This window comes from Haemorhous mexicanus, chromosome 5 (assembly GCF_027477595.1).
Source record: "Haemorhous mexicanus isolate bHaeMex1 chromosome 5, bHaeMex1.pri, whole genome shotgun sequence".
NCBI classification, from domain to species: Eukaryota; Metazoa; Chordata; class Aves; order Passeriformes; family Fringillidae; genus Haemorhous; species Haemorhous mexicanus.
Window position 1 is genome coordinate 60,768,922 of NC_082345.1, and position 27,706 is coordinate 60,796,627.

A 27,706-nucleotide genomic window follows, 5' to 3' on the forward strand; every position below is an offset into this window, starting at 1 on the left:
GGGCTTGCTTATTATTCCAGATAATCTGGAAGAGAACAGAGTTCTCATTTCTGCAGTGTTTTGAAAACTCTTGACATTAGTTTTATTTACTGCAAGTTTCCAGGAAGCTCTTACATCTGAGGAAGATCTTGCAAGACAAGCACCTTGTAGCAGCTGGCAATTCTCTTAAAGGATCACCGTGCTCAGCCACACTGCTCACAGCTTGTTGGGAAGGGCATTTCCCACTGCACAACCACTGTGATCCCACAGAGCTGCTGAGACCACGCAGGGTTTTACACAAAACCAAGTCATACCACATTTTGGTACAAAAAGTGATCTCAGACACTCGGAGGTATCCTCTGGGTTACTTTGTAGATTAGCTTTTAAAGGAGTGTGAGATATTGGATAGAAGCAGTGCAGAAGTGCAAAGAATTATAAACTTAATCTAACTGTATTAACACCTGCAAGTGGTTTAATGCTTTGAAAAGTCATACAACATAAAGAATACATTCAAACAGACTGCCCTTTTTCCTACTCCTTCCAATGACATAATCCTTGCAGGGCGATGCAAGACTTAGTAGTCTTCAGAGATGGTTTTTACTACTGTCTGATGATTCCACCAGTCCAAAGACAGCCTAGTTTAAGTCCTGTGAGGACGCTTTGATGTTTTGCTGTTCCCAAGTTCCAAACCTCTCAGCTATCTTTGCTCCACCCAAACAGGATGGCAGCTGCTGGGAATCAAACATCTCAGCTAAAGGTGCATGAAGGCACTCCTTTGGCTCGACTCCCTGTCTCACAAGGGAAAGGGTGAGCAAGAGAGAAGATGAAGAAAGCACCTAACACAGAAATGAGTTCAGAGATAGTATTGTGGATTACAGATCATCTTGCACTTGATTTCAATCAGTTAAAGGCTGTGTTTATCAGGGGCTATGTAACTGCAAGGAATATCACATTGAAGGTACACAGCATTTCATCTTTGGGGTGCTTAAAATGCTATTGTTTTCTCCTGTTCTAACCTGGTATCTCCTTGCAATACTTGTGCATTTCAAAAAACACTCAAGGGCCCAGGCTATTTTTCCCTGCACTCCCAGAATGGGGTTATATTTCAGACTGGGCTCTACTGCTAAGATCTCTAAGGCTCAAATTGGACATCCCATTCTCTCCAGACAACACAGAAAACATAAACTCACCCATTTTCTGGGTTATCCCTGGAATGAAGTCTGACACTGTAGTGGTCCCACTACTACAGAAGTATCATGGGAAGCACCTTAACCCACAGCACACAACCATACAGTTCCCTGGATTCTGATCTGGAGCAAATTACAGTAAATTACAGGGTTTAGACACCTTCATCAGTCCTAGTGTAAGGTGGGTCCCTGAAGCTGTACACCTACAGACATCACCTGCCTCTAAAAAACAACATGAAAAAAAGTATATCCTCATCAGGCTTTTAACACAGCAGCAGGGACTACTCAAGGTGAAGTCCAAAAAATGCCTACATTTTAAGAGATCCTTCTCCAGACACGTCATGTCTCCCCACCCCTATGGCTGTGACACTCCTGAAAAACTGCTGACAGTCAGAAATCTGCCCAGCTTTCTGTAGCCCTGTGACACTTCCCCAGGAATTGCAACACACTTCTGACCTTGAGAAGTGCAGCAAGGTATTTTAAAGCATTGTGCACACCTGGGAATGCAGAGAAGAGATCCAGAGAGAAAGAAAGAAAAACATGTAAACCATTTTCCGAATGCAGAAGGAATGTGGCGCCTCAGGTAGTAAAATACATAATGAGAGGCTGGAGGACTTTTTGCTGAGGGTACCTCTAAACCTAAAATTCTCTTAAGAAGTCAGCTTCTTCATACACATTTCTAACTTAAGAAGACAGTTTCAAAATTTAAGTTAATGATAAATTTTAGTTTATGAGTTAAACCCTTGAGAGCATCTAAAGATGCTTGTGTATCCTTCACTGAAAAACCTGATACTAATTTTTAATCTCTGAATATTGGTCAGTTTCCAAACCAGAGAATTTGATGCATTCCCTATGTCAGTAACCCTGATAGCTGACATGAATATTGAAGGAACAAGTGGCTTTTACAACATGGTAAAATGCCAAGCATTAGTAATACTAGATACCAATACAAACTGCTGATAGTCCTGTCGAGAGATCTGGTAAGACAGTTTTAGCAGCTGGAAACTAACTGCACTCAGTCAATAACTGCATGCATCAGGCCAGCCTGAAGTGTATGGTTTTTTTCTTTCCAATTAAGGTAAGTACAGACCTCTCATGTTGTGAAGTTACTTTTGGGGGGATAATAAGAAAATTTGAAAGGTGCCTATCAACCATTGTATTTGGACATAGAGAAGGCAAGCAACTGCCAACTGCTTTTTCCACATGATTTTGCTATATTTTTAAGAACCTTCAAAAAATCCTATCTTAACTAACAACACATACTATCATTAATAAGATGTAAATATAATGTAAACCATTACATTTACTTAATGGTAAAGAAATTAGCATCCCTTCACAAGGAATTTGATGCAAAACCCAAGGATAAAGTGATATTTTGTGCTTTACACCTTTTTCTGGTTCTTCTCTCTCCCTCCTGTCCATGACCAGCGCTAGCAGCATTACACCAACATCTTTATTCTCCACCTAGAAGTGTTCACCTAAAAATAGAAGCCCTGTTGACCTAAAAATAAAGCCCCTGATTACAAATTTTGTACTTAACATCAACTACAGAATCCCCCATATCCGCACACAGCATCCAAACTTGCCTGGGTTTAGACTACAGACAGCTGCTCCCCTCCAGGCTCATCTCGGGGGAGATGCAGCTATGCAGGAGTGCAGGGCTGGGCAGGTCAGCCCCAACAGAGCACGAGGGTAGCTGCTGGAGAACCAAACCAGCCCACAGCAGGAATGTGCCCTCACAAATGTGAGCACACATTCATTATAAGCTGCAATGAGCTCTGTTTCAGACAGGAGTCTGCATCAACACACCCCAAAAACACACGTCCCCATGTGACTCAGCATCCAATGGTTACGCTTATTAGGCATGTGCAGCCAGCAAACCCAGTCATAAATCCCTTAATCACAGGTCAAAAGAGTTGTCAAAGCCTGCACTGATGGGATCAGGAAAATGCTGAAGTGTTTTAAGCAAGGAACATTAGCTCCTATGGAAGGGAAGAAGTACTCAGAGTGTATCAGAGAGTAAATCACCAGTGATTTACTGCACCAAAGTGACCTCTTGGACCTGCGTACAAAAAAAAAAAACAAAGCACATTTTACTTTAGAAGCTTCTTATTTTTAAATCATCCTGGGAAACATGAGGCCACAACTGTAGTGCTGAGCCCAGTTCTGAGGGCCCCAGCACAAGAAATACATGAACATACTGGAGATAGTCCAGCAAAGGGACTGGAGCATCTCTCCTGTGAGGAGAGGCTGAGCTGGGACTGCTCAGCTTGAAGAAGAAAAGATTCATGGGGAGGATTTTATAAATGTAGATAAAAAGCTGAAGGGAGGGTGTAGAGGTGACAGAGCTGGGCTCTGCTCAGTGGTGCTGTGACAGAAGCATATCTAAGGGGCACAAACAGAAACAAAGAAAGTTCTCTCTGAACGTCAGGGAACACTTTTTTTACTGTGGGGGTGACTGAGAATTTGCACAGACTGCCCAGGAAGGTTGTGGGGTCTCCATCCTTGGAGATACTCAAAAGCCATCTGGACTTTTCCCTGAGCAACCTGCTTTAACTGGCTCTGCTTGAGCCAAGGGTTGGATCAGGTATCCCCAGAGGTCCCTTCTAACCTCAGTCATTCCATGATGCTGCGAAATAAAAAGACTGATTCTCTTCAATTACTGATGAGACACCTAGAGCAAGTTTTAAAAGAATACATCAAACTTCCTCTAAAGTGTACCTAAAGGTGAAGTGTTCTTTATGGACCACCACAGAAAGCGTTCTGCATTAACCTGGGGTTTATAGGAAGCTGCAACCAAACAGAATTTCAGTTTTTATTAAAATGCAAATTAGTTTTTAAACTCAGAAACAATTTTGAGTACACTCAAGGCATGTTTAGAGAACACTTGCTGTGGGGTTTTTTCCTCATTAACACAGACAAATATTAAACATATATAGTGGCCCAGGATGCAAATAGAAAGGATTTTTTCAATGCAAGCTGTGAATCTTTACTTTCCATCATCCTCAGAAGCAAAAAATCTGCATTTTCAATCATTTAAGCACCTCTAACAGTCTGGTCTTGTAAGCTGTGGAATTAAATTTTCTGCTCCCAGAGCATGCATCAGGAGAAAGGATTGGGTGTTCAAGAGAGAAGGGGAAACACAGCAAGAGTGCTCCCACCCACAAATACAGTATTTCTGATTTGCATCTGAAAACCGCTCTTTCAGTTTTGTCAAGACAAGAAGATTTACAGTGCAAATGAAACCATACTATTAAGGTGAAGAAAAACATCCAGAACCTACTCTCTCTGAAGACTGCAGAGCCTGTTAATATTTATGAAGTCTGAAGTAGCTTCAAAGACTCTTTACTTCATTTTTCTTATGTCATAACAAAAAGCAGCACTAAGTCATTAAATTTTAAGGGGAGTTCACAACTAAACTATAACTCTTTTAGTAAATTCTGACCTCTAGGAAAAGGTCTAATTTCTTTGGTTTGGGAGTGTGTGTCCCATAGCAACAGCAATGAACACAAGGTGCAAAGAGGAAACTTGCATGTTCAGAAACTTCAAAGACCAAAACAGATTAAAAACCTCAAAGCACCCAACATTACAACTGAAGCAGTACATTTGTTGTCTGTATTTCTGTGCACAGATTATTACATGGATTAACCTGCCAGGTTAAGGGCAGTGGGCAGAGAGAAAATCTGTTTTGAAAACCCTGATTAAGCACTTACTGTCAAAAGCTTTCCCTCTGATCAAACTGTGTGTCATAAAACTAACACATTAGAGAAAGTGATCTCTCCTCCTAGCATGGATGCTGCCATGCAGATATTCTTTAGCTGCAAAAGTCTGTGTAGGAAAGAAACAGAACCAGTGTTACAGGATAAAGCAAGAAAATGGTGTACTTTATTTGGGCCTGACAGAGGTTTGGACAAGAGAGCCTCCAATTCAAGATGACAGAATTCTCTGAACATAATAATGGAGTATCTAAGTTACAACCAGGGCTTTCAAGACTTTGAAGTTAGAGAGCCTCATTAAGCCTGGTAAATACTGGGGGTAAGAGAGGGAGGAAGAGACCACAACAAACCATTGAATAGCTACATAACTTTAACCCAAAAAAATCAGTGAGGTATATGCTGCCCTTGACTCAAGCCTTCCTGAACAGCATTTATTACCCAGACCTATGAAAAACAAAACATCAGGAAATGTGATCTATTACTCCTTAAATAAAAAATTAGTCACTATAAAATTGTTAATGGGACCATATGTTACACAAAACACAGAATGGTGTTCAAGAGTCCCTATACATTTGGTGGTGATACAGTCAAAAAATAAAATGTGAATTTTAAGCAGACAAAATAAGGAGAAATGGGATCTTTGTTATTCTTCCAACAGATCTGTCATCACTTTGGAGGTTAAACAGCTAATGCCTCTCCCTAGTCCTGAAGTCTCTGTATTAAGGCTTGAACACTCTAGTACCAAAATGATGCTGAAGACATACCACACACATGTAGTACCACATGTATGTACTTCATATGTACCCACAGACAATGTTTCACACCCAGTATCTATACCTGACCTTTGACAGCAGCACTAATCACTTTTCAGACACTGAAAGGGTTCCCTTGCCAAAACAAAGTCTTCCAGCTGGGGTTTTTCCCCCCAGGTCTCAAACAACACTGAATCTCTTTGGCACATAATACTCCTCCAGCCATTCATTTGTATCATGAACTTCTACTCCTATAACCTTTCAATATCACTCACAGGAAGAGAAGGGGTAGGGAACAGTTTCTGCTGTAAATCACTGGGAATTCATTTCCAGCTGGAAAGATAGCAGGGCTGCCAGTCAGCCCCCTGATTTTGCCTCCTCATTTGGAATCACCCTTCCACCAGTCTCTTTAAAACCGGGCCTCATGAAAGAGCAGAGCCAGGACAGACTTTTCCCAGCTGCTGCCCTTAATTCCTCGCCCCCCCTCCAGGTACTGAGGTCAGGTCAGCAGGACACAGCAATGCTGGCAAGGCATGAGGCAGGAGGTCAAAGCCTGGGTGATGCCTCCGCCCAGAGCAGAAGCTGTACCATGCCAAGGAGTGGCACACACACATCTAAACAGCAGCAGCCAACCCCAGGCTGCTTGAGAGCCACCCTCTGACCAAGGACATGCTGAGCAGATCACATCTCAATAGTGCCACAGTTAAATGAGAAAAAAAACCAAAACCAAACCTATCAGTCTGATCCTTGAACTCAAGTTAGTCCCACATCCCACCATTTGACACCAGCTCCAAGAGCTCACCTGCAGAGCAGGATGCACGGCATGGCTCATTTCAGTTCAGTCTGGCATCTCAGCCCAAAACCACCTTTATTAGGGCAGAGGGATGAGCCAAACATTCTTGTGGCAATCATATGAAAAACAGTGAAACATAACTCAGGCTTTCATGGAATTTTGCACAATTCAGTGCCATAACAACATCAATTTTGTATTTTATTAGTTTCAGAGCTAGCAGCTTAACTGTCAGCTTCTGAAGAACACAGACTAGGACTAAAAAAAGCCTTCCCTTTCAGAACAACTAGATGTGGTATTTGATAACTAAACATGGCATTAAAAAAAGTAGTTAAACTCACACTTCTAATTCTGTGGAATGAAACTATCACATGTTAAAAGTAATGGCAGGATACCACCAAATAATGCAAAGCTAAGGGACCTAAGAGCCCTACTTTATTAAATATTTCCTCTCCCCACCCACATCTCAACCACCACTGGAAATTTGATACCGAGAATTTGTCCATCATTCATTCCATAATCACACAAGCTTAACAGTACCACATCTACTAATCTAAAACTCCTGAGCTGCAGCAACAAGGCAAGACACAAAAACATGACAAAAAGCTGTCATTTCCCATTGCCCCATTTGCACACACAAGCCCAGCGATGACCCACTGGAGCACACAGAAGGCCACAAAATCCACGCATACCTATTGACCTGTCTGCAGGAGTCCAGGCTCTCAGCCTGAATTGCAAAACAGCCATTTACCATGCCATCCTCTCCATCTCCTCCCGAGTAAGCTCTCCAGCAGCATTCCTCCACTTCTACTGCTCCAACACTGCCGTGGCTCACTGCTCCACACCAAGATGCATCCAGACACTGCATGATCTGAGGAATCAGCACATTGCTGGCTGCTATTTAACATGAACGTGTGCCTAGCCCTGAACTCGGCTAGGCACAGCTACCGCTCAGGAATCAAACCTCACAGCAGAGCCTGCATTCCCAGCTCTTATTGCTAAATCGGATGCCACCCAGCTGCTACCCCGGCCGGGGGCGGGAGGAGGCAAAGGAGGGTGTGACGCAGCTCTCGCTGCTGCTCCCTCGCCAAGGGAGATCCCTGCACGCAGCCGGGGAACACCGCCGAGCCCAGCCAAGGGCCGGGAGCGCGGCTCTGCCAGCGACAGCCACCGGCAGCCACCACACGGGCCCCAAGACAGCAGCTGGGAGCCCAGATAGGTCGGGCTGAGTGTGCACACAAGGATGTGACCTTTACCGGGTTCACCGCCGCCCCATGCGCTGTGTTTACTACAGCCGGTGCCTTCTGGCTGGTGGCGGCGATGCCACCGCCTGTCCCCGCAGCCCAGGGCGGCTCCTCCGTGCCGGAGGGGCGCGGGGAGGAGACGAGGGCCACCGCTCCGCCCGGGAAGCGGGGAAAGAGCAGCCGGACACCCCCTGCGCGCACGGGGACAGCCGTGCCGCAACCGCCCGGACAGCCGGGCCACCGGCCGAGACCTCCGTTGGCAACCTCCCGGTCCGCCCCTTCCCCCCAACCCCGGGAGAGCCGAACAAAAGGAAACGGAGGGACCAAAGGACAGCAACGTCCTCCCAAGGGTCCCCGTCCGGGGGTGGCGAGAGACACCGCGCCCCGCACGCGACCCTGCCCCAGGGAGGTGGCGTCAGGCTAGTAGGTAAAGGTATGGACACACACACAAAAAACTATTATTATTATTATTATTATTATTATTATTATTATTATTATTATTATTATTATTATTATTATTATTATTATGCCTCCGAGACGGCCAGCGAGGCACTCACCCTGCTCGAAAATCGGAGCAAACTCTCATTCACGCTCCCCGCCGTGCCCAGGCCGCCGGAGCCAGGCGACGCCCCGAGAGCCGCCGGCCGCTGCGCTGAGCCGGGCCGGGCGCGGCCGGGGCCGGGCGCGCCCGCTCAGCCCGGACAAAGCGCGGCGCTGCTGCGGGCGAGGCGGCAGCAGGTGCCCGTCCGCCGCCGCGGCCGTGCCGAGCGCCCCGCGCAGCCGCCGCCGCCGCAGCGCCCGAGCCGCTCGCCGGGGCCGCGCTGCGCGCCCGCCCCGCCCCCGGCGGCCCCACGGCGGGAGCCCGCAGAGGCGGGGGCGGGCGGAGCCGGCGGGCGGGCTATGGGCGGTGCGGCACGGCCCGGGCCGCAGCGGCGGCGGCGCACAGCGAGGCGCCCCGCCGGTCGCAGCCTAGTCGGGACCGGAGGCGGGTCCCGGTCCCGCGGCCCACCCGGCGCGGCGGCCGCCGGATCTGCGCGGAGCGGCAGCGAGCAGCCCCCCAGCCCCGCCGCCCGCACCTGCCCCGCGCCACGCCGGCGCCTGGAGCTCGCCTGCGGAGGAGTCCAGACGCCCAGCAGGCAAGACCCTCCCCTGCGCTGGCTGCCTGCGGTGCGGCAGCGGTGGGCACCGCACGCCGCAGTGTCCGCAGCGGGGCTGCGCTGCCCGGGCGTGCGGGCTGCCGCTCCGCCGTACCGCGATGCGGTGTGCGGCCAGCCCTGCCCTGCCCTGCCTTGTGCCCGACCCGGAGACCCGCACAGTCGGGGCTTCGTCGTTCTCCGCGCTTGGCGAGTGCACCGAAACGGTGTCAGCCTTGCCAGTGCTATGTTGCGGTGGTGGGAATCGTATCGCCGGAGCTCAGTGCGCTCCGGTTAACCGGGGGCTGAAGGCGAAGCATGGGCCGGGGCACGGCCGTGTCAGGGCTGGGGGCCGCAGCCGGGCGCTGCCTGCGGTGGGCCAGCGGTGCCCACGGGCTGGGCTGCAGCCTGACCGCACACTTGCTGAGGAGCCCGGGCCCCCGGGGAAGGAGGGGATTATCCTGTGTACAGACCCCCACTGTGTCAACACTGTGAGGTTCTTAATTATTTAGTGAGTGCATAGGGTTGTAAACCATTGCTCATGCACTGTTTGTTGTGTTTTGTGCTGCTTGTGGTTAACCCTGATCTTTCTTCCATAGCGTAAAAAATGTAGGGTGTATATGCCATAGGAAGCCCTTTTATTTCTCATTCCCCTCACCTCCAGTCTCACGAGTTTGGTGATGCAGGCGCTGCCTAACCGAGTGGCTGCTGTGCAGCATAAGCAATATTATACAGTTTTGTAATAGATTTGTCTACCTCAGCATGCGCCTCTAGCGCAGCGGAGATGAGCTGGGGTTTGCTGTGCGGCGTCCTCCAGCAAGCCCCTGGAGAGGGTGGCCCTGTCTCCACTGCTTATCTCCAGCACATTTGTCCCTTTGCAGGGTGGTGATTGATGGCATGTCCTGTGCTCACCAGCATCCTTGTATTTCACGTCATCTCATGCCCTTTCCATGCTGCCTTTGTAACTCTTTCATTTTTTGATATCAAGAATTTATGAATCAAAAGGTGGGGGAGTGTGTAGGCTGAGTCAGATCGTGAAAAAGGAAAGCCAAATGAGAGTGTGCAATTGCATATCACATTTACAAACATGGTTTCATTCATCTCCATATGTTGCTCCTGTTACTACTAATAAAGCTCTGGTTTCTCAGACGGGAGCTACCCTGGGAACACTGATCTTCCTGGCGTTTTTTCTCTATAGCCTCCATAGTATTTGTGTTACAATATGTTATTTTCCTGATTATGTTTTCATTATGTTGAACAGGTTAATAACAGAAAGAATTTGATAATATGAATGTACTTCCCACACACTCCCTCTTGTTCCTTTTATTTGATGTTCAAAGGAGTGACAGTTTGTTTACAGGCAGCAAATTCTTTCCCTCTCTACTGGGTAAATTTCCTAATTATAATAACAAAAAAAAAAAAAAGTTTTTTTGCCTGAGTGCTTACCCCTCTTTCCTTCCTCTTTCTTTCCTCATTTTACTAAAGATAGCCAAATCCAGCATGGTGATTTTGGAGCTGCAGGAAATTTACCTTTGTCTACTGAAAGATTTCTACAGAAGCCTCTATGGGCAAAAGGGGCCAGAGACAAAGGTCTACTTTGAGCAGAATGGTGTCTGGGGTTTACTTCCCCAGCAGGGAGGTACAACTGTAGAGTAATTAATCCAGCGCTGAGAGAGAAGGACGAATGATTGTACGGGGAAGGAGGTTTTTTTCAACTATCAGATGTGAGATTTAAGCGTCAATTTCAATGACCTTTGTGATTTCTGTTTCAGACAAAAGGCGGCATCCTAGCACAAGGGTATCATTATCTTGTCCCAGCGTCGTCCTTTGTTCTCCTTGGGTTTAGCCTGTCACTTCCTAGGGTTTGCCTCTGTCCCTTGTTGGGACAGCAGCACCTCTCACCTGTGACTCTGAGAAATGCTGCGCTAGCAGGTGATTTTTTTTCCTGCTGCTCATTTCCCATCTCTGCTGTGCACGGTCTTTTTCTCGTCTTGTGGCCCGTCTTATGAGTTTCTCTTTTCTGTGTCTTATTTATACTTAAGTATTTTTGCCTTACCAAACATTGTGCTCATTACTTTATCTTTCTCCTCTGTTTTTTGTCCACTCATGTATTTTCTCTCATTTTTGTTCCCTTTCATATATCTTCTTCTTAGATCTCTTTTTTTCCCCTCTGTGTCATTCTTTTTAAATCCTCTCCTTCTCTCCCTTCTGACATCTCACTTCCGTCCACTGCCTAACTCTACCTTCCTCTGGACATTTCTTCTCCAAGCTGTTCCTTTGGTCATTGTCCTTTTCCTCCCTTACATTTACATATATTTTACTTTAATATTATGTATATATATGTATACATATATTTCCACTCCACATGTTTCACTTTTCAGCTGAAAACAAGAAATTAGTCATGCTGATAGTCTGATCCTATTTCATCCCTTTCTTAGCACCTGTAATACACTGCTCCTGCCCATCCTCATGGGTCTACCCGTGTATTGGGTAGACTAAAGAATTAAGTATGTGGGAAATGTTCCTAAATTCAGATGTGTACTTGAGAAAGCATCTTGCTCTGGCTGCACTGTGAACAGAGCAGATGTTGTGCTCCCACTGACAGTACCAGAGGAGGACTTTAAGTCCCTTGAGCTCAAGAACCTAATGACATTCTTTTTATATTTCTCTATGTCAGGGGTTTTTTTTGTAAATAAAAATAGTTAAATTTTAAGTGAGGGACACTGCCATATCTTTGAAATATCCCTTGGATGTTGGACTGACCCAAAATAAGACCTCACAAAATGTTTTTCTTTCTTCCCTCCAATTGTTTTGTTTTATGCATTTGTTAAGCCAATTTTGTGCAGCTTTTGGAAGAAATAGCTGCACAAAAGTTGCTTAACAAATGCAAAAAGTGGAGAAATGCTTTCTCCTCAACAGAGCTAAGCTCTTCCTCTGAAAAGGGTTCTGTGTGGGGTGAGACTGGGATTTCAGCTTGTCAGCTTCCCTTTTTTCTGGAGCCAGAGGGAGAGGAGAGAGCTGTAACTGCAGGATGATATGCATGGGATGGGAGATGGAAGAATAGATGCATAATCCAAAAATGCTGCATAAACCTCAGAGGCTGGGGAGAAGAGTTGTTTAATAATTTTTCCCTTGACTGTCACTGACTACAAACCCCATCATTGAGGATTAAGGGCAATTGTTAGATTTTGCTATTTAGATAAGAGTTTTTAAAATTATAATTTATTATTTAAACTACTTTTTTGTTCAAAGAGCTTACTACTAACTGGCTGGAATGAAAACAGCTCCATCCCACGGATCCACCTCCGCTTTCTGGCAGCTTACCTGACTCATAAAGAGAGTGGGGGGTTTTGTATGCCACCTACATCAGCTCAACATTTTCCTTTGTGGTGAGACTTAATCACCACCCTTGTCATATTATTTCATCGACCTTCTTGGAGCAGGAATTCTTTACCTTTCAAACCAGCCTTAAAACTTCCTATAAAAATAGGGTGAGGGTTTTTTTTCCTGAATTTGGTGAAAGTACAGAGGTGGTCCAATGCAGGAAGGTTTTCTGTGTTATTTTTTAAAAGATAACCTTTACCTGAGGACCATGGAAGGGAGACCGTGTCGCCTTGAAATCAATCAGAGTTGAAATCCATCAGCTGAAGGTAGAGGACCATCCCCCACGTAATCCCTGCTGGTGGTGTGTGCTTAGGGGGAAACTGTGGGCTCTTAGCCACAATGGTCAGGGATGTGACTGGGCAAAGTTTGTCAGAGACAGTGCCTGTATTAGACAGAATCAGGAAAGACTGACATGCCTTTGGGCACATCATATCTCTCCTTACAAGCTGTTCCTTCCAACCTGTTTGTATAACCTCTGTGACTGTCTCTTGTGGGGAGAGAGATCATACGAAGTAGACTGATATTTGTCAAGCAGAAAATACTGCATGAGAGAAGACTGCAAGGTGGAAGTGAAAACAGAACACAGATGGCAATGCAATAGGTAGTGTGTACAGGAGGCAATGGAAGAAGGGGTAGGAGAACAGAACCACCCCGGGTTGTTGGGAGTTACAAAAAGGACATGAGTTACGCTAGAAACCTGGGGCAGAAAGCATGTGACATTTTTCCTGAAGGAAGTCTTGAAATGACATAAGGGAAGGGCAGAAAGGAAGGTATTCTGGAGCTCAGCACCTAAAGATAAAATCTAGTGTGAAGAGAGGCCAGGGAAAGCATTTGGTAAGAGTCTCCTCATTTCTCTGTCACAAAGGCAAGTAGAAGCAAGGAACAGGAAGGAAAGGGGAACATTGAAAGGACTGAAATGAACCATTGGTAAATATCAAAGAAGGAAGTGTAGGGAAGGGAAGCTGCTTCCACATTGACAGAAAGGCAGAAGTCCTCTTTGGGTCCTCAGGAGGACCTGGAAATTGACTGAGTGACAAGTGGGCTTCTACAAGATGAGAAACAGAGAACATCCTGTTAGGAAGGAGCTGTCTGGCCATACCTAATATAAATATAGGCTGGTTTTATTCTTGGTGTGTTTGTCTTAAAATGCACTGCAAGTGCAGCAGCTCTGCCCTGAAGATATGGAGGCTGCAGTTGTCTGGACCTTCCAGTACCACCCTCCTATTTCTTGCATGCCAGAATTAACCCCATATTATCTCCTCTCCTTCACGCTGGGTCCTCAGCCCAGGTCCAGTCATCCTCCTTATTGACTGCAGCTGCCTGATTACTGGGACACAACTCAAGAAAAGGACTTAGCAGTCACCTGCAAAGATGTGCTTCTGGAAGCAGAGGCACCAAAGAGCTCTGTGACAGGAGTGTGCTTCGAGAGGCACCAGCAGGGAGGGAGAAGAGCAGAGGGTGAGCACTTCATCTGAGAAAGAAACAGCTTGGGAGACTGTTGGACTAAAGCAGTGGGGAAACTAAGGGCATGGAAAGCTCAGGAGGAAAGTGAATGTGGGAGGACAGAGCTAAGGATGGCTAAAAATAACAGTCTTGTACAGCTAATATGGCACTCCTCTGGCATTTTAAACCTGCTGCCTTTCTGAGTTTTGAAAAGTATGCTTTACATTTAATTGTTCCAATTGCTACTGACTATCCAGGCCCACTGTCATTTTGTCCAGCAGCCCCCATTTTCTTCACTGCTGGTCTAGGGGTTGCAGCCAAGTCTTCAGCATATTGCTCTTTGCATCCTTGCCTGATGTAAATACTGGTGTATCCCCAATTATACCTTGATTTCTTTGGAAGGGAGATGGTGTATTTTAGCTTGCATCAGCACAGTGACTAGCACTCTAAATTCATGCAATAATGGTGCTATCACAAATTAGAGGTAAATCAAAACACTACTCACAAGCAATTTGTACAGTGTGGAATTTGGGCATGGGCTAACTTGACAGCCATTTCTTTTAAAGTTTCTGGAGAGCTGCCAGTTTTTCAACTCTGTGGCTGTTCAAAGTACTGTGTTAGTCTCTGTGCAAATACCACATATGAGACAGGACCAAGTGGCAGCAGACCTGCTGGGGCTTTGAACCTCCTGACACTTATAATGGATGTGAGAAAAAGAAGGAAGGAACAATAAATAAAAGAATAAAGGAAAGAGAAGTACAAAGTGAAGGACATCTGTGCATTCTGATAACAATTCTTCAGTAGCACAGCCCCATAGAACAATGTTGCCTGGTTAATGTAGAGCAGTTACTTGCTGTTCCTCAGCCATTTCCTAGAATTTTTATAATATCAAGTTTTGTCTTTGAAATATGGGAGGAATGAATTTCTTTGTCTTTCTGCCCTCCTCCCTTGCCTTTATCCTCCCAGTTCCAAATAAGGATGTGAGGTTCCCGTTCATCTCCAGTGTAAATTTATTCATGAACATTATAAAACTGTTTATTGTCAGTTCTTGTTTCAGAGTTTACTTTTGCCTTCAATAACTCTTGTGTCTTTAGTGCTTGCCCCTATCTGTTTCTGGAGAAAAGCCAGCTTGCCTCTTCAGGGGAGCTTTGCCAGACCTGGCTGTCCCAGCCCTGCTTCTCTCCTCTCCTTCCACCTAACAGACTCTTCATTTTCTGTTCCCTACAGAAGATGACCTCTAATGCTCAGAGGACTCTCTGCCTGTGGTAATGTGATCTGGTGGCAGCAGCAGAAAAAAGTGTCAGTAGTCTTGGATCGTGTTCCCAATCCAGTTATTGAATGATGTGAGATCTGGGGAAGGACATTTACCTTTGTTTCCCTGCAGGCTCCAGTAATAGTCACACATCTCTGTTTTACAGTAAAATTGCTTTTACCATGCCAAATTAATTATTAATGCACACATTACAGTATTTTCAGTATCCTGTAGAAGTGAAATCAGATGCTGTGCCACTTGCTGTCCTTTAGCTTGTGGCATGGCATGCAATCCTTTTGGATATACCTGTGTGGTACCCCACCTTCTGTGGTTATAGTCTGTGTTCCCTGGCTTTACCACCATTATAAAGCAGCTTTCACATATCCCTGACTTTTTTGATTGCATGCTTTCTGCTATTTTTTCTGAAACCATTTTCAGGACTTGCTGAAATGTGAGTAATGTAGCTGGGGAGGGATGATTGAAGTGAGAGACTCATTTAGAAGGAATGTTGGTCATGATTGATTACAGCTGCACACATCATGCCCTTGCCTGACATTTCTCCCCATGTAGGGGGAGACTTGGTGGTGGTAAGGTCCAGGTCTGTTGAGCATACGTGCCTTAGACCCATATAGATACCTTGAAGATTGTTACAAGGTTTTGCTGGGTTTATTTTATCCATGGCATTGAGAATATGTGGTAACTACACAGGTACATCACTATGTTGTGATGTACCTATCACATCACTCACAAAACCCTTAATGACCTTGGTCTGGTATTCAGCCTAATATGGGCACAGGCTTTCCACTTGAGCATGGGTTTATGTCCAAATTATTGTTCTCAGTCAGTGTGGTTTGGCCAAAGTACACATTTTGGGGTACAATCCCAGCTTTTGTTTCTTTTTGCTACACCAATTATCCATGGTGCTGGAAAAGGGTTACAGGAGCCTGCTAAAGCCTGGGTGTGGGGTGTGTAGGAGGAAGAGATGCTGCATGTGTCTGCATTGGTTCCCACCTAATTCCAACTCCTACCTTAACTCAGAGCTGCTCTCATTTCTTGGTGAAGCTTCTTCTCCCTCTTCCACCCACTCTCTCCCTATGGCCTGCAGGTGTTGGGCTGCAGCTTCTCTCCTATTTTTGGCTGAATGGCTGAATTAGCACATTTTTAATGGATGCCTTTTTCAGCACTTATGGAAATAGTCTAGAATTTTGATAATTCTCCATTACTCCATAAAATGCATAAAAATAGTTTACTCAAATGTGATAGCAGTTCTTTAGGCTTATTGTCATTACTAGTTCAGAGACCATGGTTCCACTGAAGGAGTTATTTAGATATTGCAGCCTTAGTGAGGTTTTGCTCTCCTCCTTTTCCAGAGAAATTGAAATTATGTGGATGAAGAGCAAGTGATTTTCATTTTTGATACAGAGCAATTTGTTTCAAATCTGGAGTCTTTATTTTCAATAGCATAGGGTGTCATGGAGTAAGTAAAGCACCTTTCTTCCATTGGTATTACAGACCCCAGTCATCTATGATTTTGGTTCTCACACCAATCTCCACTAGCCTGTACTTTGCAAACCACCAAAAAGACACATAGAGCTTGTGGTGCTTGTGAGCAGTGGAGCTGCTGTGATGTCTTGCCCCTTCTGCCCAGCAGGATTGTCCCAGGTCAGCTGGACATCAGCTGCCCTTACATGGTTAGCAGGCTCTGACCTCTCCCTACCTCCAGAGCAATTTTGCTGAGTTAGTCTGAGGATGGGAGCTAAACCCTGCAATTGGACATGGGGTTGCTGCTGACAGGCTGGCTCCCAGTGGGTCCAGTTGAGTTGAAGTGGCATATGAAGGGAAAAGAAGGCTGTTGCTTGAGGAAGGGATTCATGGCAGAAGCAGAAAATCCTGATGTTTCTAAAACTTGGAGAGGAAGCTCATGCTGCATTTTATGTGTGAGGTTTTGAGTTATTGATAAAACATCAGGAAGGAAGTGAGCCTGCTTGTGTTCTCTGTTGGGCTTCCTGAGGATGGTTGTGATGATACAGAATCACTGAATGGTCCCAGTTGGGAGGGACCCACAAGGATCATCACATCTAACTCCTACAGGTTTCTCTGAAGCCCTGACCCTCTGTGGGAAAGCTGACTGGAGTGTAATTGTAGCAGGTGCTGGTACTGGGTGTACCCCACATACATCTAACAGGTATGGATACACAGAAATTGTTCTCCTTTTTGTATTTATTGGATACTTGCTCATGCACGTAGATCAGAGCTATCCCAAAGCAGGTATACAATGAGAACTCTTACAAAGAGCAGATAATAAAGCTTTTTTAAGTACTCCTTTATTAACAGTAACAAAACCTTGATAAAATATAAAGTCTGATTTTTGTAAGTAATGAGCCTTTTGGATTCCAGTGGAAATCAATGTCAGCTGTTGGTGCTAAGCATCTCTAAACATTTCACATGTGCTTTCAGACCTGTGTTAAAGCCCCATTGACCTCAGACACTCTTTAAATCAGCATAAGGACTGCAGTATTTAGTCTCCTGACAGTCATTCTTCTTGCAACATTGTCTCTCTATTGCTCTTCTTGACTCGGGGTAAGATTTTATTTTCTTTAAAATTTCAAGGTATCTTCTCTGCAGAGAGCTCTGATGTAGGGTCCTGCTCCTTACTTTGTAGGTAATAATCCAAAATCTCTGATAACCCCTACAGCCCTGAGAAGTACTTGCAACTTGGGCAGAAGTAGCACAAGAAATTACACCTGTTACTGGTGATTAAAAATGTGCTTTCTAAAAATTTAAATTGAAATTATAGAAAAGAACAGAAAAGATTCCTGTAGTATTCTGTAGAGAACTCCCAAGCAATGGGTTAACACAAGCAAGAGAAGTATCAGTCAAAGAGCTCGGACACAGTGCTCTGTTCTGCTTGTATTTGTTCTAAAGAAATCTGAAAAATCTACATGAGCATCATGGGTCTGTGTCAGGGGCTGAGTTTGAAGCATTTCCTTCTTTGTCAGTGAGTAGAGGTCATCTCTAATTTTAGCCTATAGTCACAGTCCTCTGCTCACTAGAAAACTGCGTGTGTATGTCCAACTTTGAAAGGTAGCCATTTAAATGAAAAATGAAACAGGAACAGAGATATAAAATGCAGCAGAGTATGTGGAACTGAGGATGGGGTCTTAGTGCTGTTACTGGATTACTTGGGAGGAAACCTAGGATCTCAAAACTGTTTTCTGTACCCCTTCACCATTGGAAGAAATCAGGCATTTCAGATTAGTTTACCTTATTCTAGGAAATTCTCCTCCTCCTTACTTCAAAGCAAATATTACCTCATCATCACATGCTAGACAACATACCAAGGGAAAAATTCTATCCAGACCAAAATACAGCTATCAGTTTTTGCACGAGGCAACATCACCAATGTCTCACAATGACTCATCATGCTTCTGATCTGCTTTATACCTGAGGCAGAGCTTGCTACCAAATAATCACAAATATTGTTTGTTTTCTCAACTATGACTATATAATGACACCTGACAGATGAACAAGTTCTTGTATTATAGTAGATGGCCACACATAATAAAAGGAAGAGGATTTGCAGTTTGCAGAAATTCTCTTTTCCAATAACAGTCATTTGTTGACACATTGTAATTTGTAAACTATATTTACCAGATCTCACAAGCATTTCAGAGCAGGTGAATCCATTAAAAAGCCTTTTCCTTTCAGTAGAAACATCCCCTAATTTTTTACCCTTTGTGTTTCAAAGAAAATTAAACAAAAAGCAGCAGCAAATTTCATTTAGTATTTTTTCTTGGCATGCAGGAATAAAGCCAAGTATCCTCTCTTTTAGTAGGAGTAGTAGAAAATGAGGAAAGGGACACTAATTGGACAGAATGGACAGAACATTCTTATTTAAGGGGCAGAATTATCAGCAGGTGTCTGTTGGTTCTCATTTGCTCTAGGAAGGATTAAAGTAGAACATCAGAAGATTAACAAAATTTCAGATGTCCAAAAGATGAGAGCTTGAGTTTTTTCCTTCAAATACTGAGTTTGTCACCAAAATCTCCTAAGAACAAAATGCTGATTCTAGAAATGTAACTTTTATGGTTGAATAGGAAATTACAGAAAGGGCATGGGGATATACAGTGGATGCCCCAGAGCTCAGCAAAAAAGCAAGGACAGCTTTCAAAAACAAACAAACAAAAAAAAAGTTAAAAACATCCAAGTGCTGTTTCCAGCCCTGCATGAGGAGAGGTCCAAAAGGCCAGCTCACAGTCCACCCATGGGTACCCATGCACACTGCTGGCAGCAGCTTTCCACTGGTCCCACAGACTCAGCAGCAAGGCCAAAAATGAACAAAAATCTTGCAGGAGCTTCCCTGCTTGTCTCTCTCCATTGATTTATCAAGCCTGGGGATAAGAGACAGCATCAGGTTCCATGTGGGATTTCTCAGCAGGGCTCCTCTCCCATTTCAGATCTGAGAGACTGTGGTGATTTGTATCTTTGAATATGTTTTTCCGTTCACTTTCCCTTTAATGATGCTGAAAAAAGGGGTGTCAGCACAAAGGAAGATGTATCTGTCGCTTGGCACTGCTCTGGTTTCTGGCAGCAGTCAGGCTGCTGCTTGGAACTGGCTGGAAAAATTACTGTGGTTGGTTTTGTTGTTGGTTTTCTGAGGAAGGAAAAAACTGCCAGCACTGATAACTGATTTAACTCAGAGTGTACAAAGCCGTCAAGAAAAAAATGTTCCCAGAGATTTTTCTCAAAAACCTGAAACTTTCCAAATGTGCTGCTTGAAAGTGCCTTCTCTTGAATGGCCATACCCTGCATCCCAGTGACCTCAGTGGCCTGGACCTGGAGATGAACACCATCTCTTCTTAGGAGTCCATGTGGGAATCTTGGGCTGCAGTATCCCATGGGAGATGTCAATCAAGGGAACACAGCTCATAAAGTGTGTTCTACCCAGTTTCAGTCTCCAAAAGTCACAGAATGGATGAGGTTGGAGGTGCCTCTGGCAGATACCTAGTCCAGTGCATGCTCAGAGCAGGGTCAGCCACTGTGGGTTTCTCAGAGCTGTGTCCAGTTAGATTTTGAGTATCTCCAGGGATGGAGATCCTACAACCTCTCTGAGCAACCTCTACCCAATGCTTGGTCTACCTCACAGTAGAGAAGTCAGTCATGCTGGCAACACTTCCAAAATAAAAACCAATAATTATTAACCTCTTCAGGTTGTCTCTCCTACTCTCTCTCTTTTTTTCTTTCTTTTTTTTTTCCTCCTTAAGGAAACAAAGATATGCTACTATTTTTATAAAAATAAATCATTCTTTTAAAGGTCACTTTTTTGTTTTCCTCAACAAACTCTCCACAAGGACACGCTGGGAATAATCCCACTAGTTCTGTCTTTGTACCAGAGCAGCACCTGCTGTGGGTTGCGTTGCACTGTTGACAGAAGGATTGGTGATACTGTTGATCATTATTAACATTATTTATTTAGCACCTGGCAAATGCACTCAGGCCCTGCCTGCTAGGCACTGCCCAAATAAACCACAAAGAGCACAACCTGATTTCAAAGAAGGTCTTATTTACCTGTTAAACACTGAGCTGCAAAGAAATGGGTGGAGAGAAGCACAAGCTTTTGTGCTGATCTCTGAACTTCAGCATCATTGCTTCCCCCGTTGCAGCCATACGTGGCAGGGGAGTGAGATCTGGGCTGTGCTACCCAAGGGTGTTGGCTGATCAGATGGATGGAGATGTCCTGTACATGTGACCTGTTCTGGAGCCCTGTGGAATCACTCTGGTACCTGTTGGGCTCTCTGTTCATTTTTTTAAAGCTGCAGTAGAAGTGCACTTAAGAATTAATACTTATTTTAGAAGGACATACTTTTCAAAATGCTTAAGAAATATCCATTTGCATTTTTAAGTTGTGGTGATTTTCAGTGAGGAAATGAGCTCAAAAGAAAAAGGAGCAAGTGCACAATTATTTCTTCCTGTAGAAAAATAATTTTCCACTGAAAAGGCTTATTTTCAAGTCTACAAACAGAGCAGTAGGAGATTTCTTTTCCCAAGGCTGCTTCCCAAATAGAGAAAAAAAAAAAGAAGAAAACTTGTGATTTCACCAGAGGAAGAAAATGTTGTGTTTAAGTGGGCAGGTGTCAGTTTTGAAAGATGTCCAGAACTTTTGGGGCCGTCCAGCACTTGCCATTCCAAATGCCGCCACTGGGAAGAATGCCAAAAAAATTAAGAAAGGACATGAGGTGGCAGAGTCAAAAACTTATCACATGAAAATCATGTCTTTGGAGAAGGAACTGCTTTTCTGGAGCAGAAACCTGGCTCTAAGGACACTAGTGCTGACTTCAGCTTCTAGACAGGAGGGTGTTTTGGAGGGCTGTGGTGGAGACCTCCCCACTCCACAGCATCCCAAGCAATGCCAGCCTGCCCTTGCAGCTGGGCACAGCCCTACCTCAGGTGCCCAGTGTTGGCCCTTGCCCAGCCCTGGTGCTCGCTGCAGGTGGGAGACAGCATCACACAGGCTGATTTAGAGCCATGGAGGGGATTTGGAAGCAGGAGCTGCTACCCACTGAGGTGTGGGTGGACACATAAATCCAGCCTCAGGATCAAAGGTGTCTCTTCCCACAGGGAGCAACCGGGACCTTCGTATGGGCTTGTTTGCAGCAGTGCTGCTGCATCTGGCTGTGATTGCAGGTGGAGAAATCAGACATCTGACTCACTCTTTTCCAAGGAGGAGAGGCAGGGCTGAGCATGCAGCCATTGCCTTGGCACAGGCACTGTTTAGGTCCTTCCCTGATACTCAGAGTGTGCAGACCATATGTTACATCCCAGCTTTCTCTCTTCTGTTTACTTCTATCTATTTTCCCATGTGCCATCAGCCCTGAAGCTCTTTTTTCTTCGCTAGTCTCTCTTGGCCAGCAGACTGTAATTCCTGGGCCATCTTCAAAGGAGATGCAGAGCAGGAAAACCCAAGCCCTGGGGTGATGCTGTGAGCTCATCCTCCAGCAAATCCTGGAGGAGCCTTGTCTTTCAAGGGAGCATTTGAAGTGTTCTCTGAAACACAGAACCATTTACCAGGTTGCCACACAGTTATTCCCCTTGGCCCATGAAGTAAAGCACATGTAAATTTGTAGTGTAGGGGAGGCACACAGTTTTTTCATGGGTTTACATACTGGTTTTTTGTTACTGCACTTCTGGATGAGAGCAGTCAGCTGCAGGTCATGGCTCTGCACGTTGTGTCCTAATGAAGAAAAACTCAGAGGGAGGATCAGGCATCTTTGGTGTAAACTGTCCAGCAAAGGCTTGCTCTCTTGAAATCAAAAAGTATCAAATAACAGGAAATCATTTTTTCCATCAACATGTAGCCTGAAAGCACTTTGCTTTTTGATTCCTATCCACATTTCTGTTTCTTGGCCAGGTGATTCCTGACACCTCCTCTAAGCTTTTCTACTCTCTGGTATTTTTGATAGCAAATGTGAATACTGATATATTCCTGTAGCTCACCCAGCTAGCTTAAAGCTGTATTGTTTTTTATATTTCACTGGAAATATAAAGGGTTTATTGGAGATTCTAAACCAAAATAATTTTGGTAAAATAGTTTTGACCAGTCTCATGTGCCTTCAGTGATACCTTGCAACAGTCTTGGGCCCATTCCAACAAGATTTGATTTAATCCATGCTGCAGTTAGTGTTTTCTTTGGAACTGCAGTGTTCTTCTCAGAACACTGTTCAGGCTCCATCTCGTATTTACTGAGTAGATGCCAATTAGGCTTGTGTTCAGAGATGTTGACAAGGCCAGTGTTGTAGGTATTTAAACAGAAAACAACAGAAAACCGTACACAAACCAGAGAAATTCTTGCTGGCAGTTCAGAAATGCTCTTGCAGTGTCATGGGGTGTTTGTCTCAGATTCTGAGCTGTTGCTTGCCTCCAACTCAGACTCTCTCATCTTTCAGTACAATTATTCTGTAGAAGGTCAAAAAAGAATTAGGTTTTTTTTATGTTCTCTCCAAGCAGCTCCAAGACACAGCGAAAGAGCTCTCAGGATGCCAGAGCCAGCAAAGTCAACCTCAGCCCCCAAAAAGGGCTCCAAGAAAGCCGTGACAAAGACCCAGAAGAAGGGTGATAAGAAGCGTCACAAAAGCAGGAAGGAGAGCTACTCCATCTACGTCTACAAGGTGCTGAAGCAGGTCCATCCTGACACGGGCATCTCCTCCAAGGCCATGGGCATCATGAACTCCTTCGTCAATGACATCTTTGAGCGCATTGCTGGGGAAGCCTCCCGCCTGGCCCATTACAACAAGCGCTCCACCATCACCTCCCGGGAGATCCAGACGGCCGTGCGCCTGCTGCTGCCCGGAGAGCTGGCCAAGCACGCCGTGTCCGAGGGCACCAAGGCTGTCACCAAGTACACCAGCTCCAAATAGCTGGATGTCCCCTCTGCAGCAGGACCATCGAGCACGGGGCCCTCCACGCCAGCACAGGTGGGCAGCCATGGTCTGGGTGAATGGTCACAGCTATTATCCACAGCAGTCTGCAGCCTGGGGATGGGCATGAGAAGCCCAGAGGAGGGGGAGACAGCGATCTGGACGTCGGCTGATTTTCATCATCTGTTCAGTTTGTGGGAAGGATTTGCCCAGGCTGGTAGTGGAGGCCCCTGCTTTTACATCTCATTCAAAGAACTGACCAGCCATGGTATATCCAGTCTCCTCTGTGCTTGGCAAAGATTCACGTTTGGCACTGGGAGGGGGGACTGGCAGCGGCAGCACAGAGACACCATCCCTGAAGTCTTCCCGTTTAACTGCTTTCTCACAGTCATCTGATGTGGGTACTGAAGAGTCAGCGCTGCATCCTCTCTCTCAGAGCCTGAATCCCTCCTGGTGTGCAGTGGCTCAGCCCACCCCGTGCTGGCAGAAGTGGCATCAACAGCTACCAGGCACATATTGATTCAACAGCTATCTGTGCTTGACAGCCTGTTTTAAAGAGCAAGCCTGGCAGGCAGGCAGATGCCCACGTTGGTACCAAGCACTAATCCTCCTCCTTGCTCCTGATGGATGAGCCATGGAGCAGGATGAGGGTGCTAGAGCTGCCCACTGCCTCCCACCTTGTGCTGAGGTGGAGGGATGGACAAGGTGGGATGCTGGGAGTGGGTCTCTGTCTTTCCTGGCTGCTGCTTTGCCTGCCTTAGGACTTGCTTTGGCATGCAAGACATTGCTAATTCTGCTGCTTTTCAGAGACTTTTCCTGCCTTGATGCTGCCTGGGTGTTCCCTTCCACCATAAGTGTGGGCGAGATGGGGTGGTGCCCGTGGAGGTCCCCTCTCCTCTGAGCAATAGGGTGGTGCAGGACAAACAGCACAGATGTTTTTGGGCAGGAACTGAGGATTTGGGAAGGCATCTGGTGTGGGAGCACAGGTGGTTAGTGCATTTTGAGGGGTGGGAGGAAGCTGGCTCTCCACAGAGATCACTGCAGGCAGCTCACCTGGCCTGCCCTCCCTAATTCATTCAGCAGTTAGAAAGCAAAAGCAAAATTGGGGGCTGGGTGGATATATAGGGACACTTGCCTGCATCCCAGATATTTAAAAGGTTAAATAGTTTTAAACTACTTCAAATACTCCCCATATCTTTTCAAAGTCTGCAGTAAGGTGAGCAATAATAAAATCATGATAAAGCCATAGAGGTTAAGAGAGGAATGCCTTGGTTACAGGTTTATCTTGCCCAGACTGCTGGATAGCAGAAGGGCCTGTGTAGAACTGGTGTGAAGTTGAAGCTTCCTACTCAAACCACAAAATTAGCCAACATTAAAAAAAAATCAAAGCCTCTGGTAGGCAGTAACACTCAAATAAAAAATATTCATGTCTAAAATAACAACAGCTTTCTGCAACTTACTCTGTAAATAAAAGGAGCAGCAAGGAGATAGGATCCAGAACTAAGTGCAGAGTCTCCCTAAGCTTCAGGACCTTGTTTTTAATTAAAAGGTAAAATCATATCCCAAAATAATAGCCATGCAGTACATTTCTGTCTTTCCTCTGCCTTTATCCTCTTTCTTTACACTTTGAGAGTGATTGGGACCTTTGGCAAATTTATGTTGCTTTTGGAGCTGTAGGACTCTGCAGCTCCAGAAGATTTGCATTGCAGTCATTTTTCCTGTTGGTCTGAGACCTAGCCCTGCTGAGAAGCCTGAGAGCAGCCTGGGGTCTCATGTGGTCTCTGTGCAGGAGTGAAGGTCAGTTTGGTTATGGGCTGCTCACACACCCCTGCTTTGGGTGTGAGCACCCCACACTGGAGAGGGGACTTTCCTCCCACACTCTGCTCAGTGATACCACACAGCTGTGTCTCATAGCCTGGTGCCAGCAGGAATCCCTGCTGACAGCTCTCAGAAAGAACAGAACCCAGCTCCCTGGGTGCCAGCACCCACAAGGAGCAGCTCCCAGCAACAGCACCTGTATTCAGTATCAGTGGCATTGGTAACCTGGGCCTCTTGGCCAGGACACTTTGCAGGTGACAGCTTAGTACTTCCTTTTGTTTCCAATCAAATAGTCAAAATCAGATACCAAAGATGAACATGGACCTGCAGTGAGCCTAGGGCCACCATCCTTGACACCTGTGCCCCAGAAATCCGGGCAGTGGATGATGCATCAGGGGGACTGCTGGGAGTGAAGGGCTGGATGGCATTGCTGGAGCTTTCTTCCTCTGTCCCTATGAGCTGCAGGTCAGAATTCATCCCTGTGGGTGCTCTCTTGAAGGCAGGAATTCAGAGTGGAATGAACCCTCTCCAGTCCAAGCAGTGTGTTTGAGCCAGGACACACATCTCCCAGGATCACCTGGCACAGCCTCTAAACTCCCACTCTTTTGAGCAGAGTCCCACTTGAGTCTCCACAGGCTGCAAGAAATCAGGAAAATAAAATGAGGTGTTGGCCTCATTGAGGGTCTCCTGTGCAGCTCAGGGAGCCAGGAATGAGCTGGGCAATCAGATGGGAGCTGCTCACTCCATACTCAAAGTACTGGTCCCATTTTCTTCTGTCACTGTTGTCATTCTCCATTTTTGGAGATTGTTTCAGAGAGAGGAGAACCAGTGATTTAAAGCTACAAAAATACTTGAAGGCTTAAAAAAGATTTTTATATTGTCTAAAGCCAAGTGACTGAGACTGATCATGTCCATGCATTTATAGTTTAGGTTGTCTTTTTATGCATCATTTGCTCTTCACTGTCCATTTGTATTTTTTTTTCACTCACTCCTGGCAATGTGAAGCACAGGACTGAGGAACTGATCCATGTTAAACCTTTTTTATTTTTTTCCTTTCTTTCAAGTTTTGTTTTAACCCTATGCTGGTGGCTGCTCTGTTGTACAGACATTTGTGCCAGCAGAGGGAAGGGATGATCCAGGAAAGGCTGGTATAAGCCAGGACTGACGCAGAAAGCATTTGGGAAGTTAATGTACAGGACACCATCCACAGCACTTAAATGGGAATTAGTTTGAATGTGATTAGCTTGGGCTGAGCCTTAATATTAGAGGCAACAGAAGGTGGTCTAAAAGTTCGAGGATTGATTGTCCTCTAGGTAATCTGAGGTGTGACATACTTCACAGTTTTCTGGTAAAGAGGTTTGCTGCAGAAGATGGATTCTGCACTTCAGGATCAGTGCTTTTAAAGAATACATATTTCCAGCTCTGGAATTGAGAAAATGTTTTAAAACTGAAGATAATATACCAAGCCCCACTGTCCCTACCTGATCCCCTCTGCAGTCCCAAAAGCATCTCTGGGCCATGCCTGTGTTTTGCCAATTAAAGTAAATCAACTACAGATTGAAAGTTTGATTGAAAGTTGGAAAGGAAGATGAAAAAGGTAATACAGCCTTGATACTAACCTCATATTAACCCCAAGGATATCACTGTATTTGTTATTTGTCATTTGTTTTCGTGTACAATTTAAAAGAGAAAATAAGCTGCTATAGATCTGATTTTCCCCCCTGCTTCCCCAGAAGGGCCTAAAGTCCATCTGCCTTTCACAGCAGAGTTCAGCCTATAGAGGAGCTGAGTGTCCCCTGCATGGAGGCTGGCTCCTGCTCAGGACAGATGGGTTTTTAGTCAAGTGTGGGGAAAACGAGCAAAAGCCAGTGTGGAGGATGAGTGCCTGTCCTGGACACAGCTGTGTGCCCCACAAAGGGACACTAAAGGGTCCTGCCCAGTGGAGTTGTGTGGCCTGTGCACTCTTCACTCTGGTGAGAGGCAGCCCTGTGGGTAACCCCAAGTCCTGCCACCCCTGGAGTAGAGTTTGGCATGGCCTCTGCATAGCCCTGAGCATCTGTTCCATCATAGCATTTCCTGATGGTTCACATCCAGACCAGATTGTTTACAGGCAAAGGAAGAATGGGAACTGAATAATAAAAATCACTTTGTGACAGAATTTGGAGTTTCCACCACCTAGGGAGCAATCTTTCATGCTTTCTCCATGCATGGTATCTCTTGGGCTTGTGTACACAGAGTTTTTCTGACAATAAGTGTTACATCAAGTATGATCCATGTTAAATTGCTGCTGGGTTATGACCTTAGTGCTAATTACCTGCTTTCTGTTAAGTGTCTAAATAAAATGTAACTTCCAACGTGTTGGAAGTCAATGGTACCCAGCTGTCGGGGTGTCTTTGCTTCTGCCTTATCACTAGTGTTCCCCAAGCCCTGCATTTCTCTTTCTCCATTTTTCCTCCAGACCTGGGGTGACAGCAACCACCCTTCCAGCAGAGATGGAGCACAGCTGATCCTGACAGAGGGTCAGTCAAAAACCAGAGGAGCCCCTCACTGAAGGGATTTCACAGGCTGCCACTGGAGTCCTCATGGGGTGTCAC

The 27,706-nt window shown here is 45.5% G+C and overlaps 2 protein-coding genes across 8 annotated transcripts in view; one reads left to right on the forward strand and one right to left on the reverse strand.

The window, feature by feature from the left end:
- Positions 1-8,384, reverse strand: part of GRAMD4 (GRAM domain containing 4) — a 75,488-nt gene extending 67,104 nt beyond the window's left edge. Inside the window, exon 1 of one of the 4 annotated variants that reach the window (XM_059847291.1) lies at positions 8,226-8,384. In XM_059847291.1, coding sequence (XP_059703274.1) covers positions 8,226-8,254 — 29 coding nt within the window. In that variant the 5' untranslated portion in view covers positions 8,255-8,384. Of the gene's footprint in view, positions 1-7,116; positions 7,136-7,175; positions 7,297-8,225 lie in introns of those variants that run through there. The other 3 variants (XM_059847293.1, XM_059847289.1, XM_059847290.1) reach the window with 3 other exon arrangements.
- Positions 7,531-27,490, forward strand: LOC132327767 (histone H2B 5-like). Of its 4 annotated transcripts, none has more exons than XM_059847295.1 (2): positions 7,531-8,101; positions 22,885-27,490. In XM_059847295.1, the coding sequence occupies exons 1-2, from the start codon at positions 7,699-7,701 to the stop codon at positions 23,292-23,294; spliced, it is 813 nt and encodes a 270-aa protein (XP_059703278.1). In that variant the 5' UTR covers positions 7,531-7,698; the 3' UTR covers positions 23,295-27,490. The 4 variants fall into 4 exon arrangements, with proteins under 4 accessions (XP_059703278.1, XP_059703279.1, XP_059703281.1 ...); XM_059847296.1 differs by lacking the exon at positions 7,531-8,101 and adding an exon at positions 9,725-10,733; XM_059847298.1 differs by lacking the exon at positions 7,531-8,101 and adding an exon at positions 11,653-14,927.
- Positions 27,491-27,706: the final 216 nt, after the last annotated feature.

What these genes read in the sequence shown, in the direction of transcription:
- LOC132327767 (XM_059847295.1), top strand. Translation starts at nt 7,699, where the DNA reads ATGCGCTGTGTTTACTACAGCCGGTGCCTTCTGGCTGGTGGCGGCGAT. An exon ending in CGTCAGGCTAGTAGGTAAAG is followed by an intron (nt 8,102 to 22,884) that starts GTATGGACACAC and finishes CTCTCCAAGCAG; the next exon opens with CTCCAAGACACAGCGAAAGA.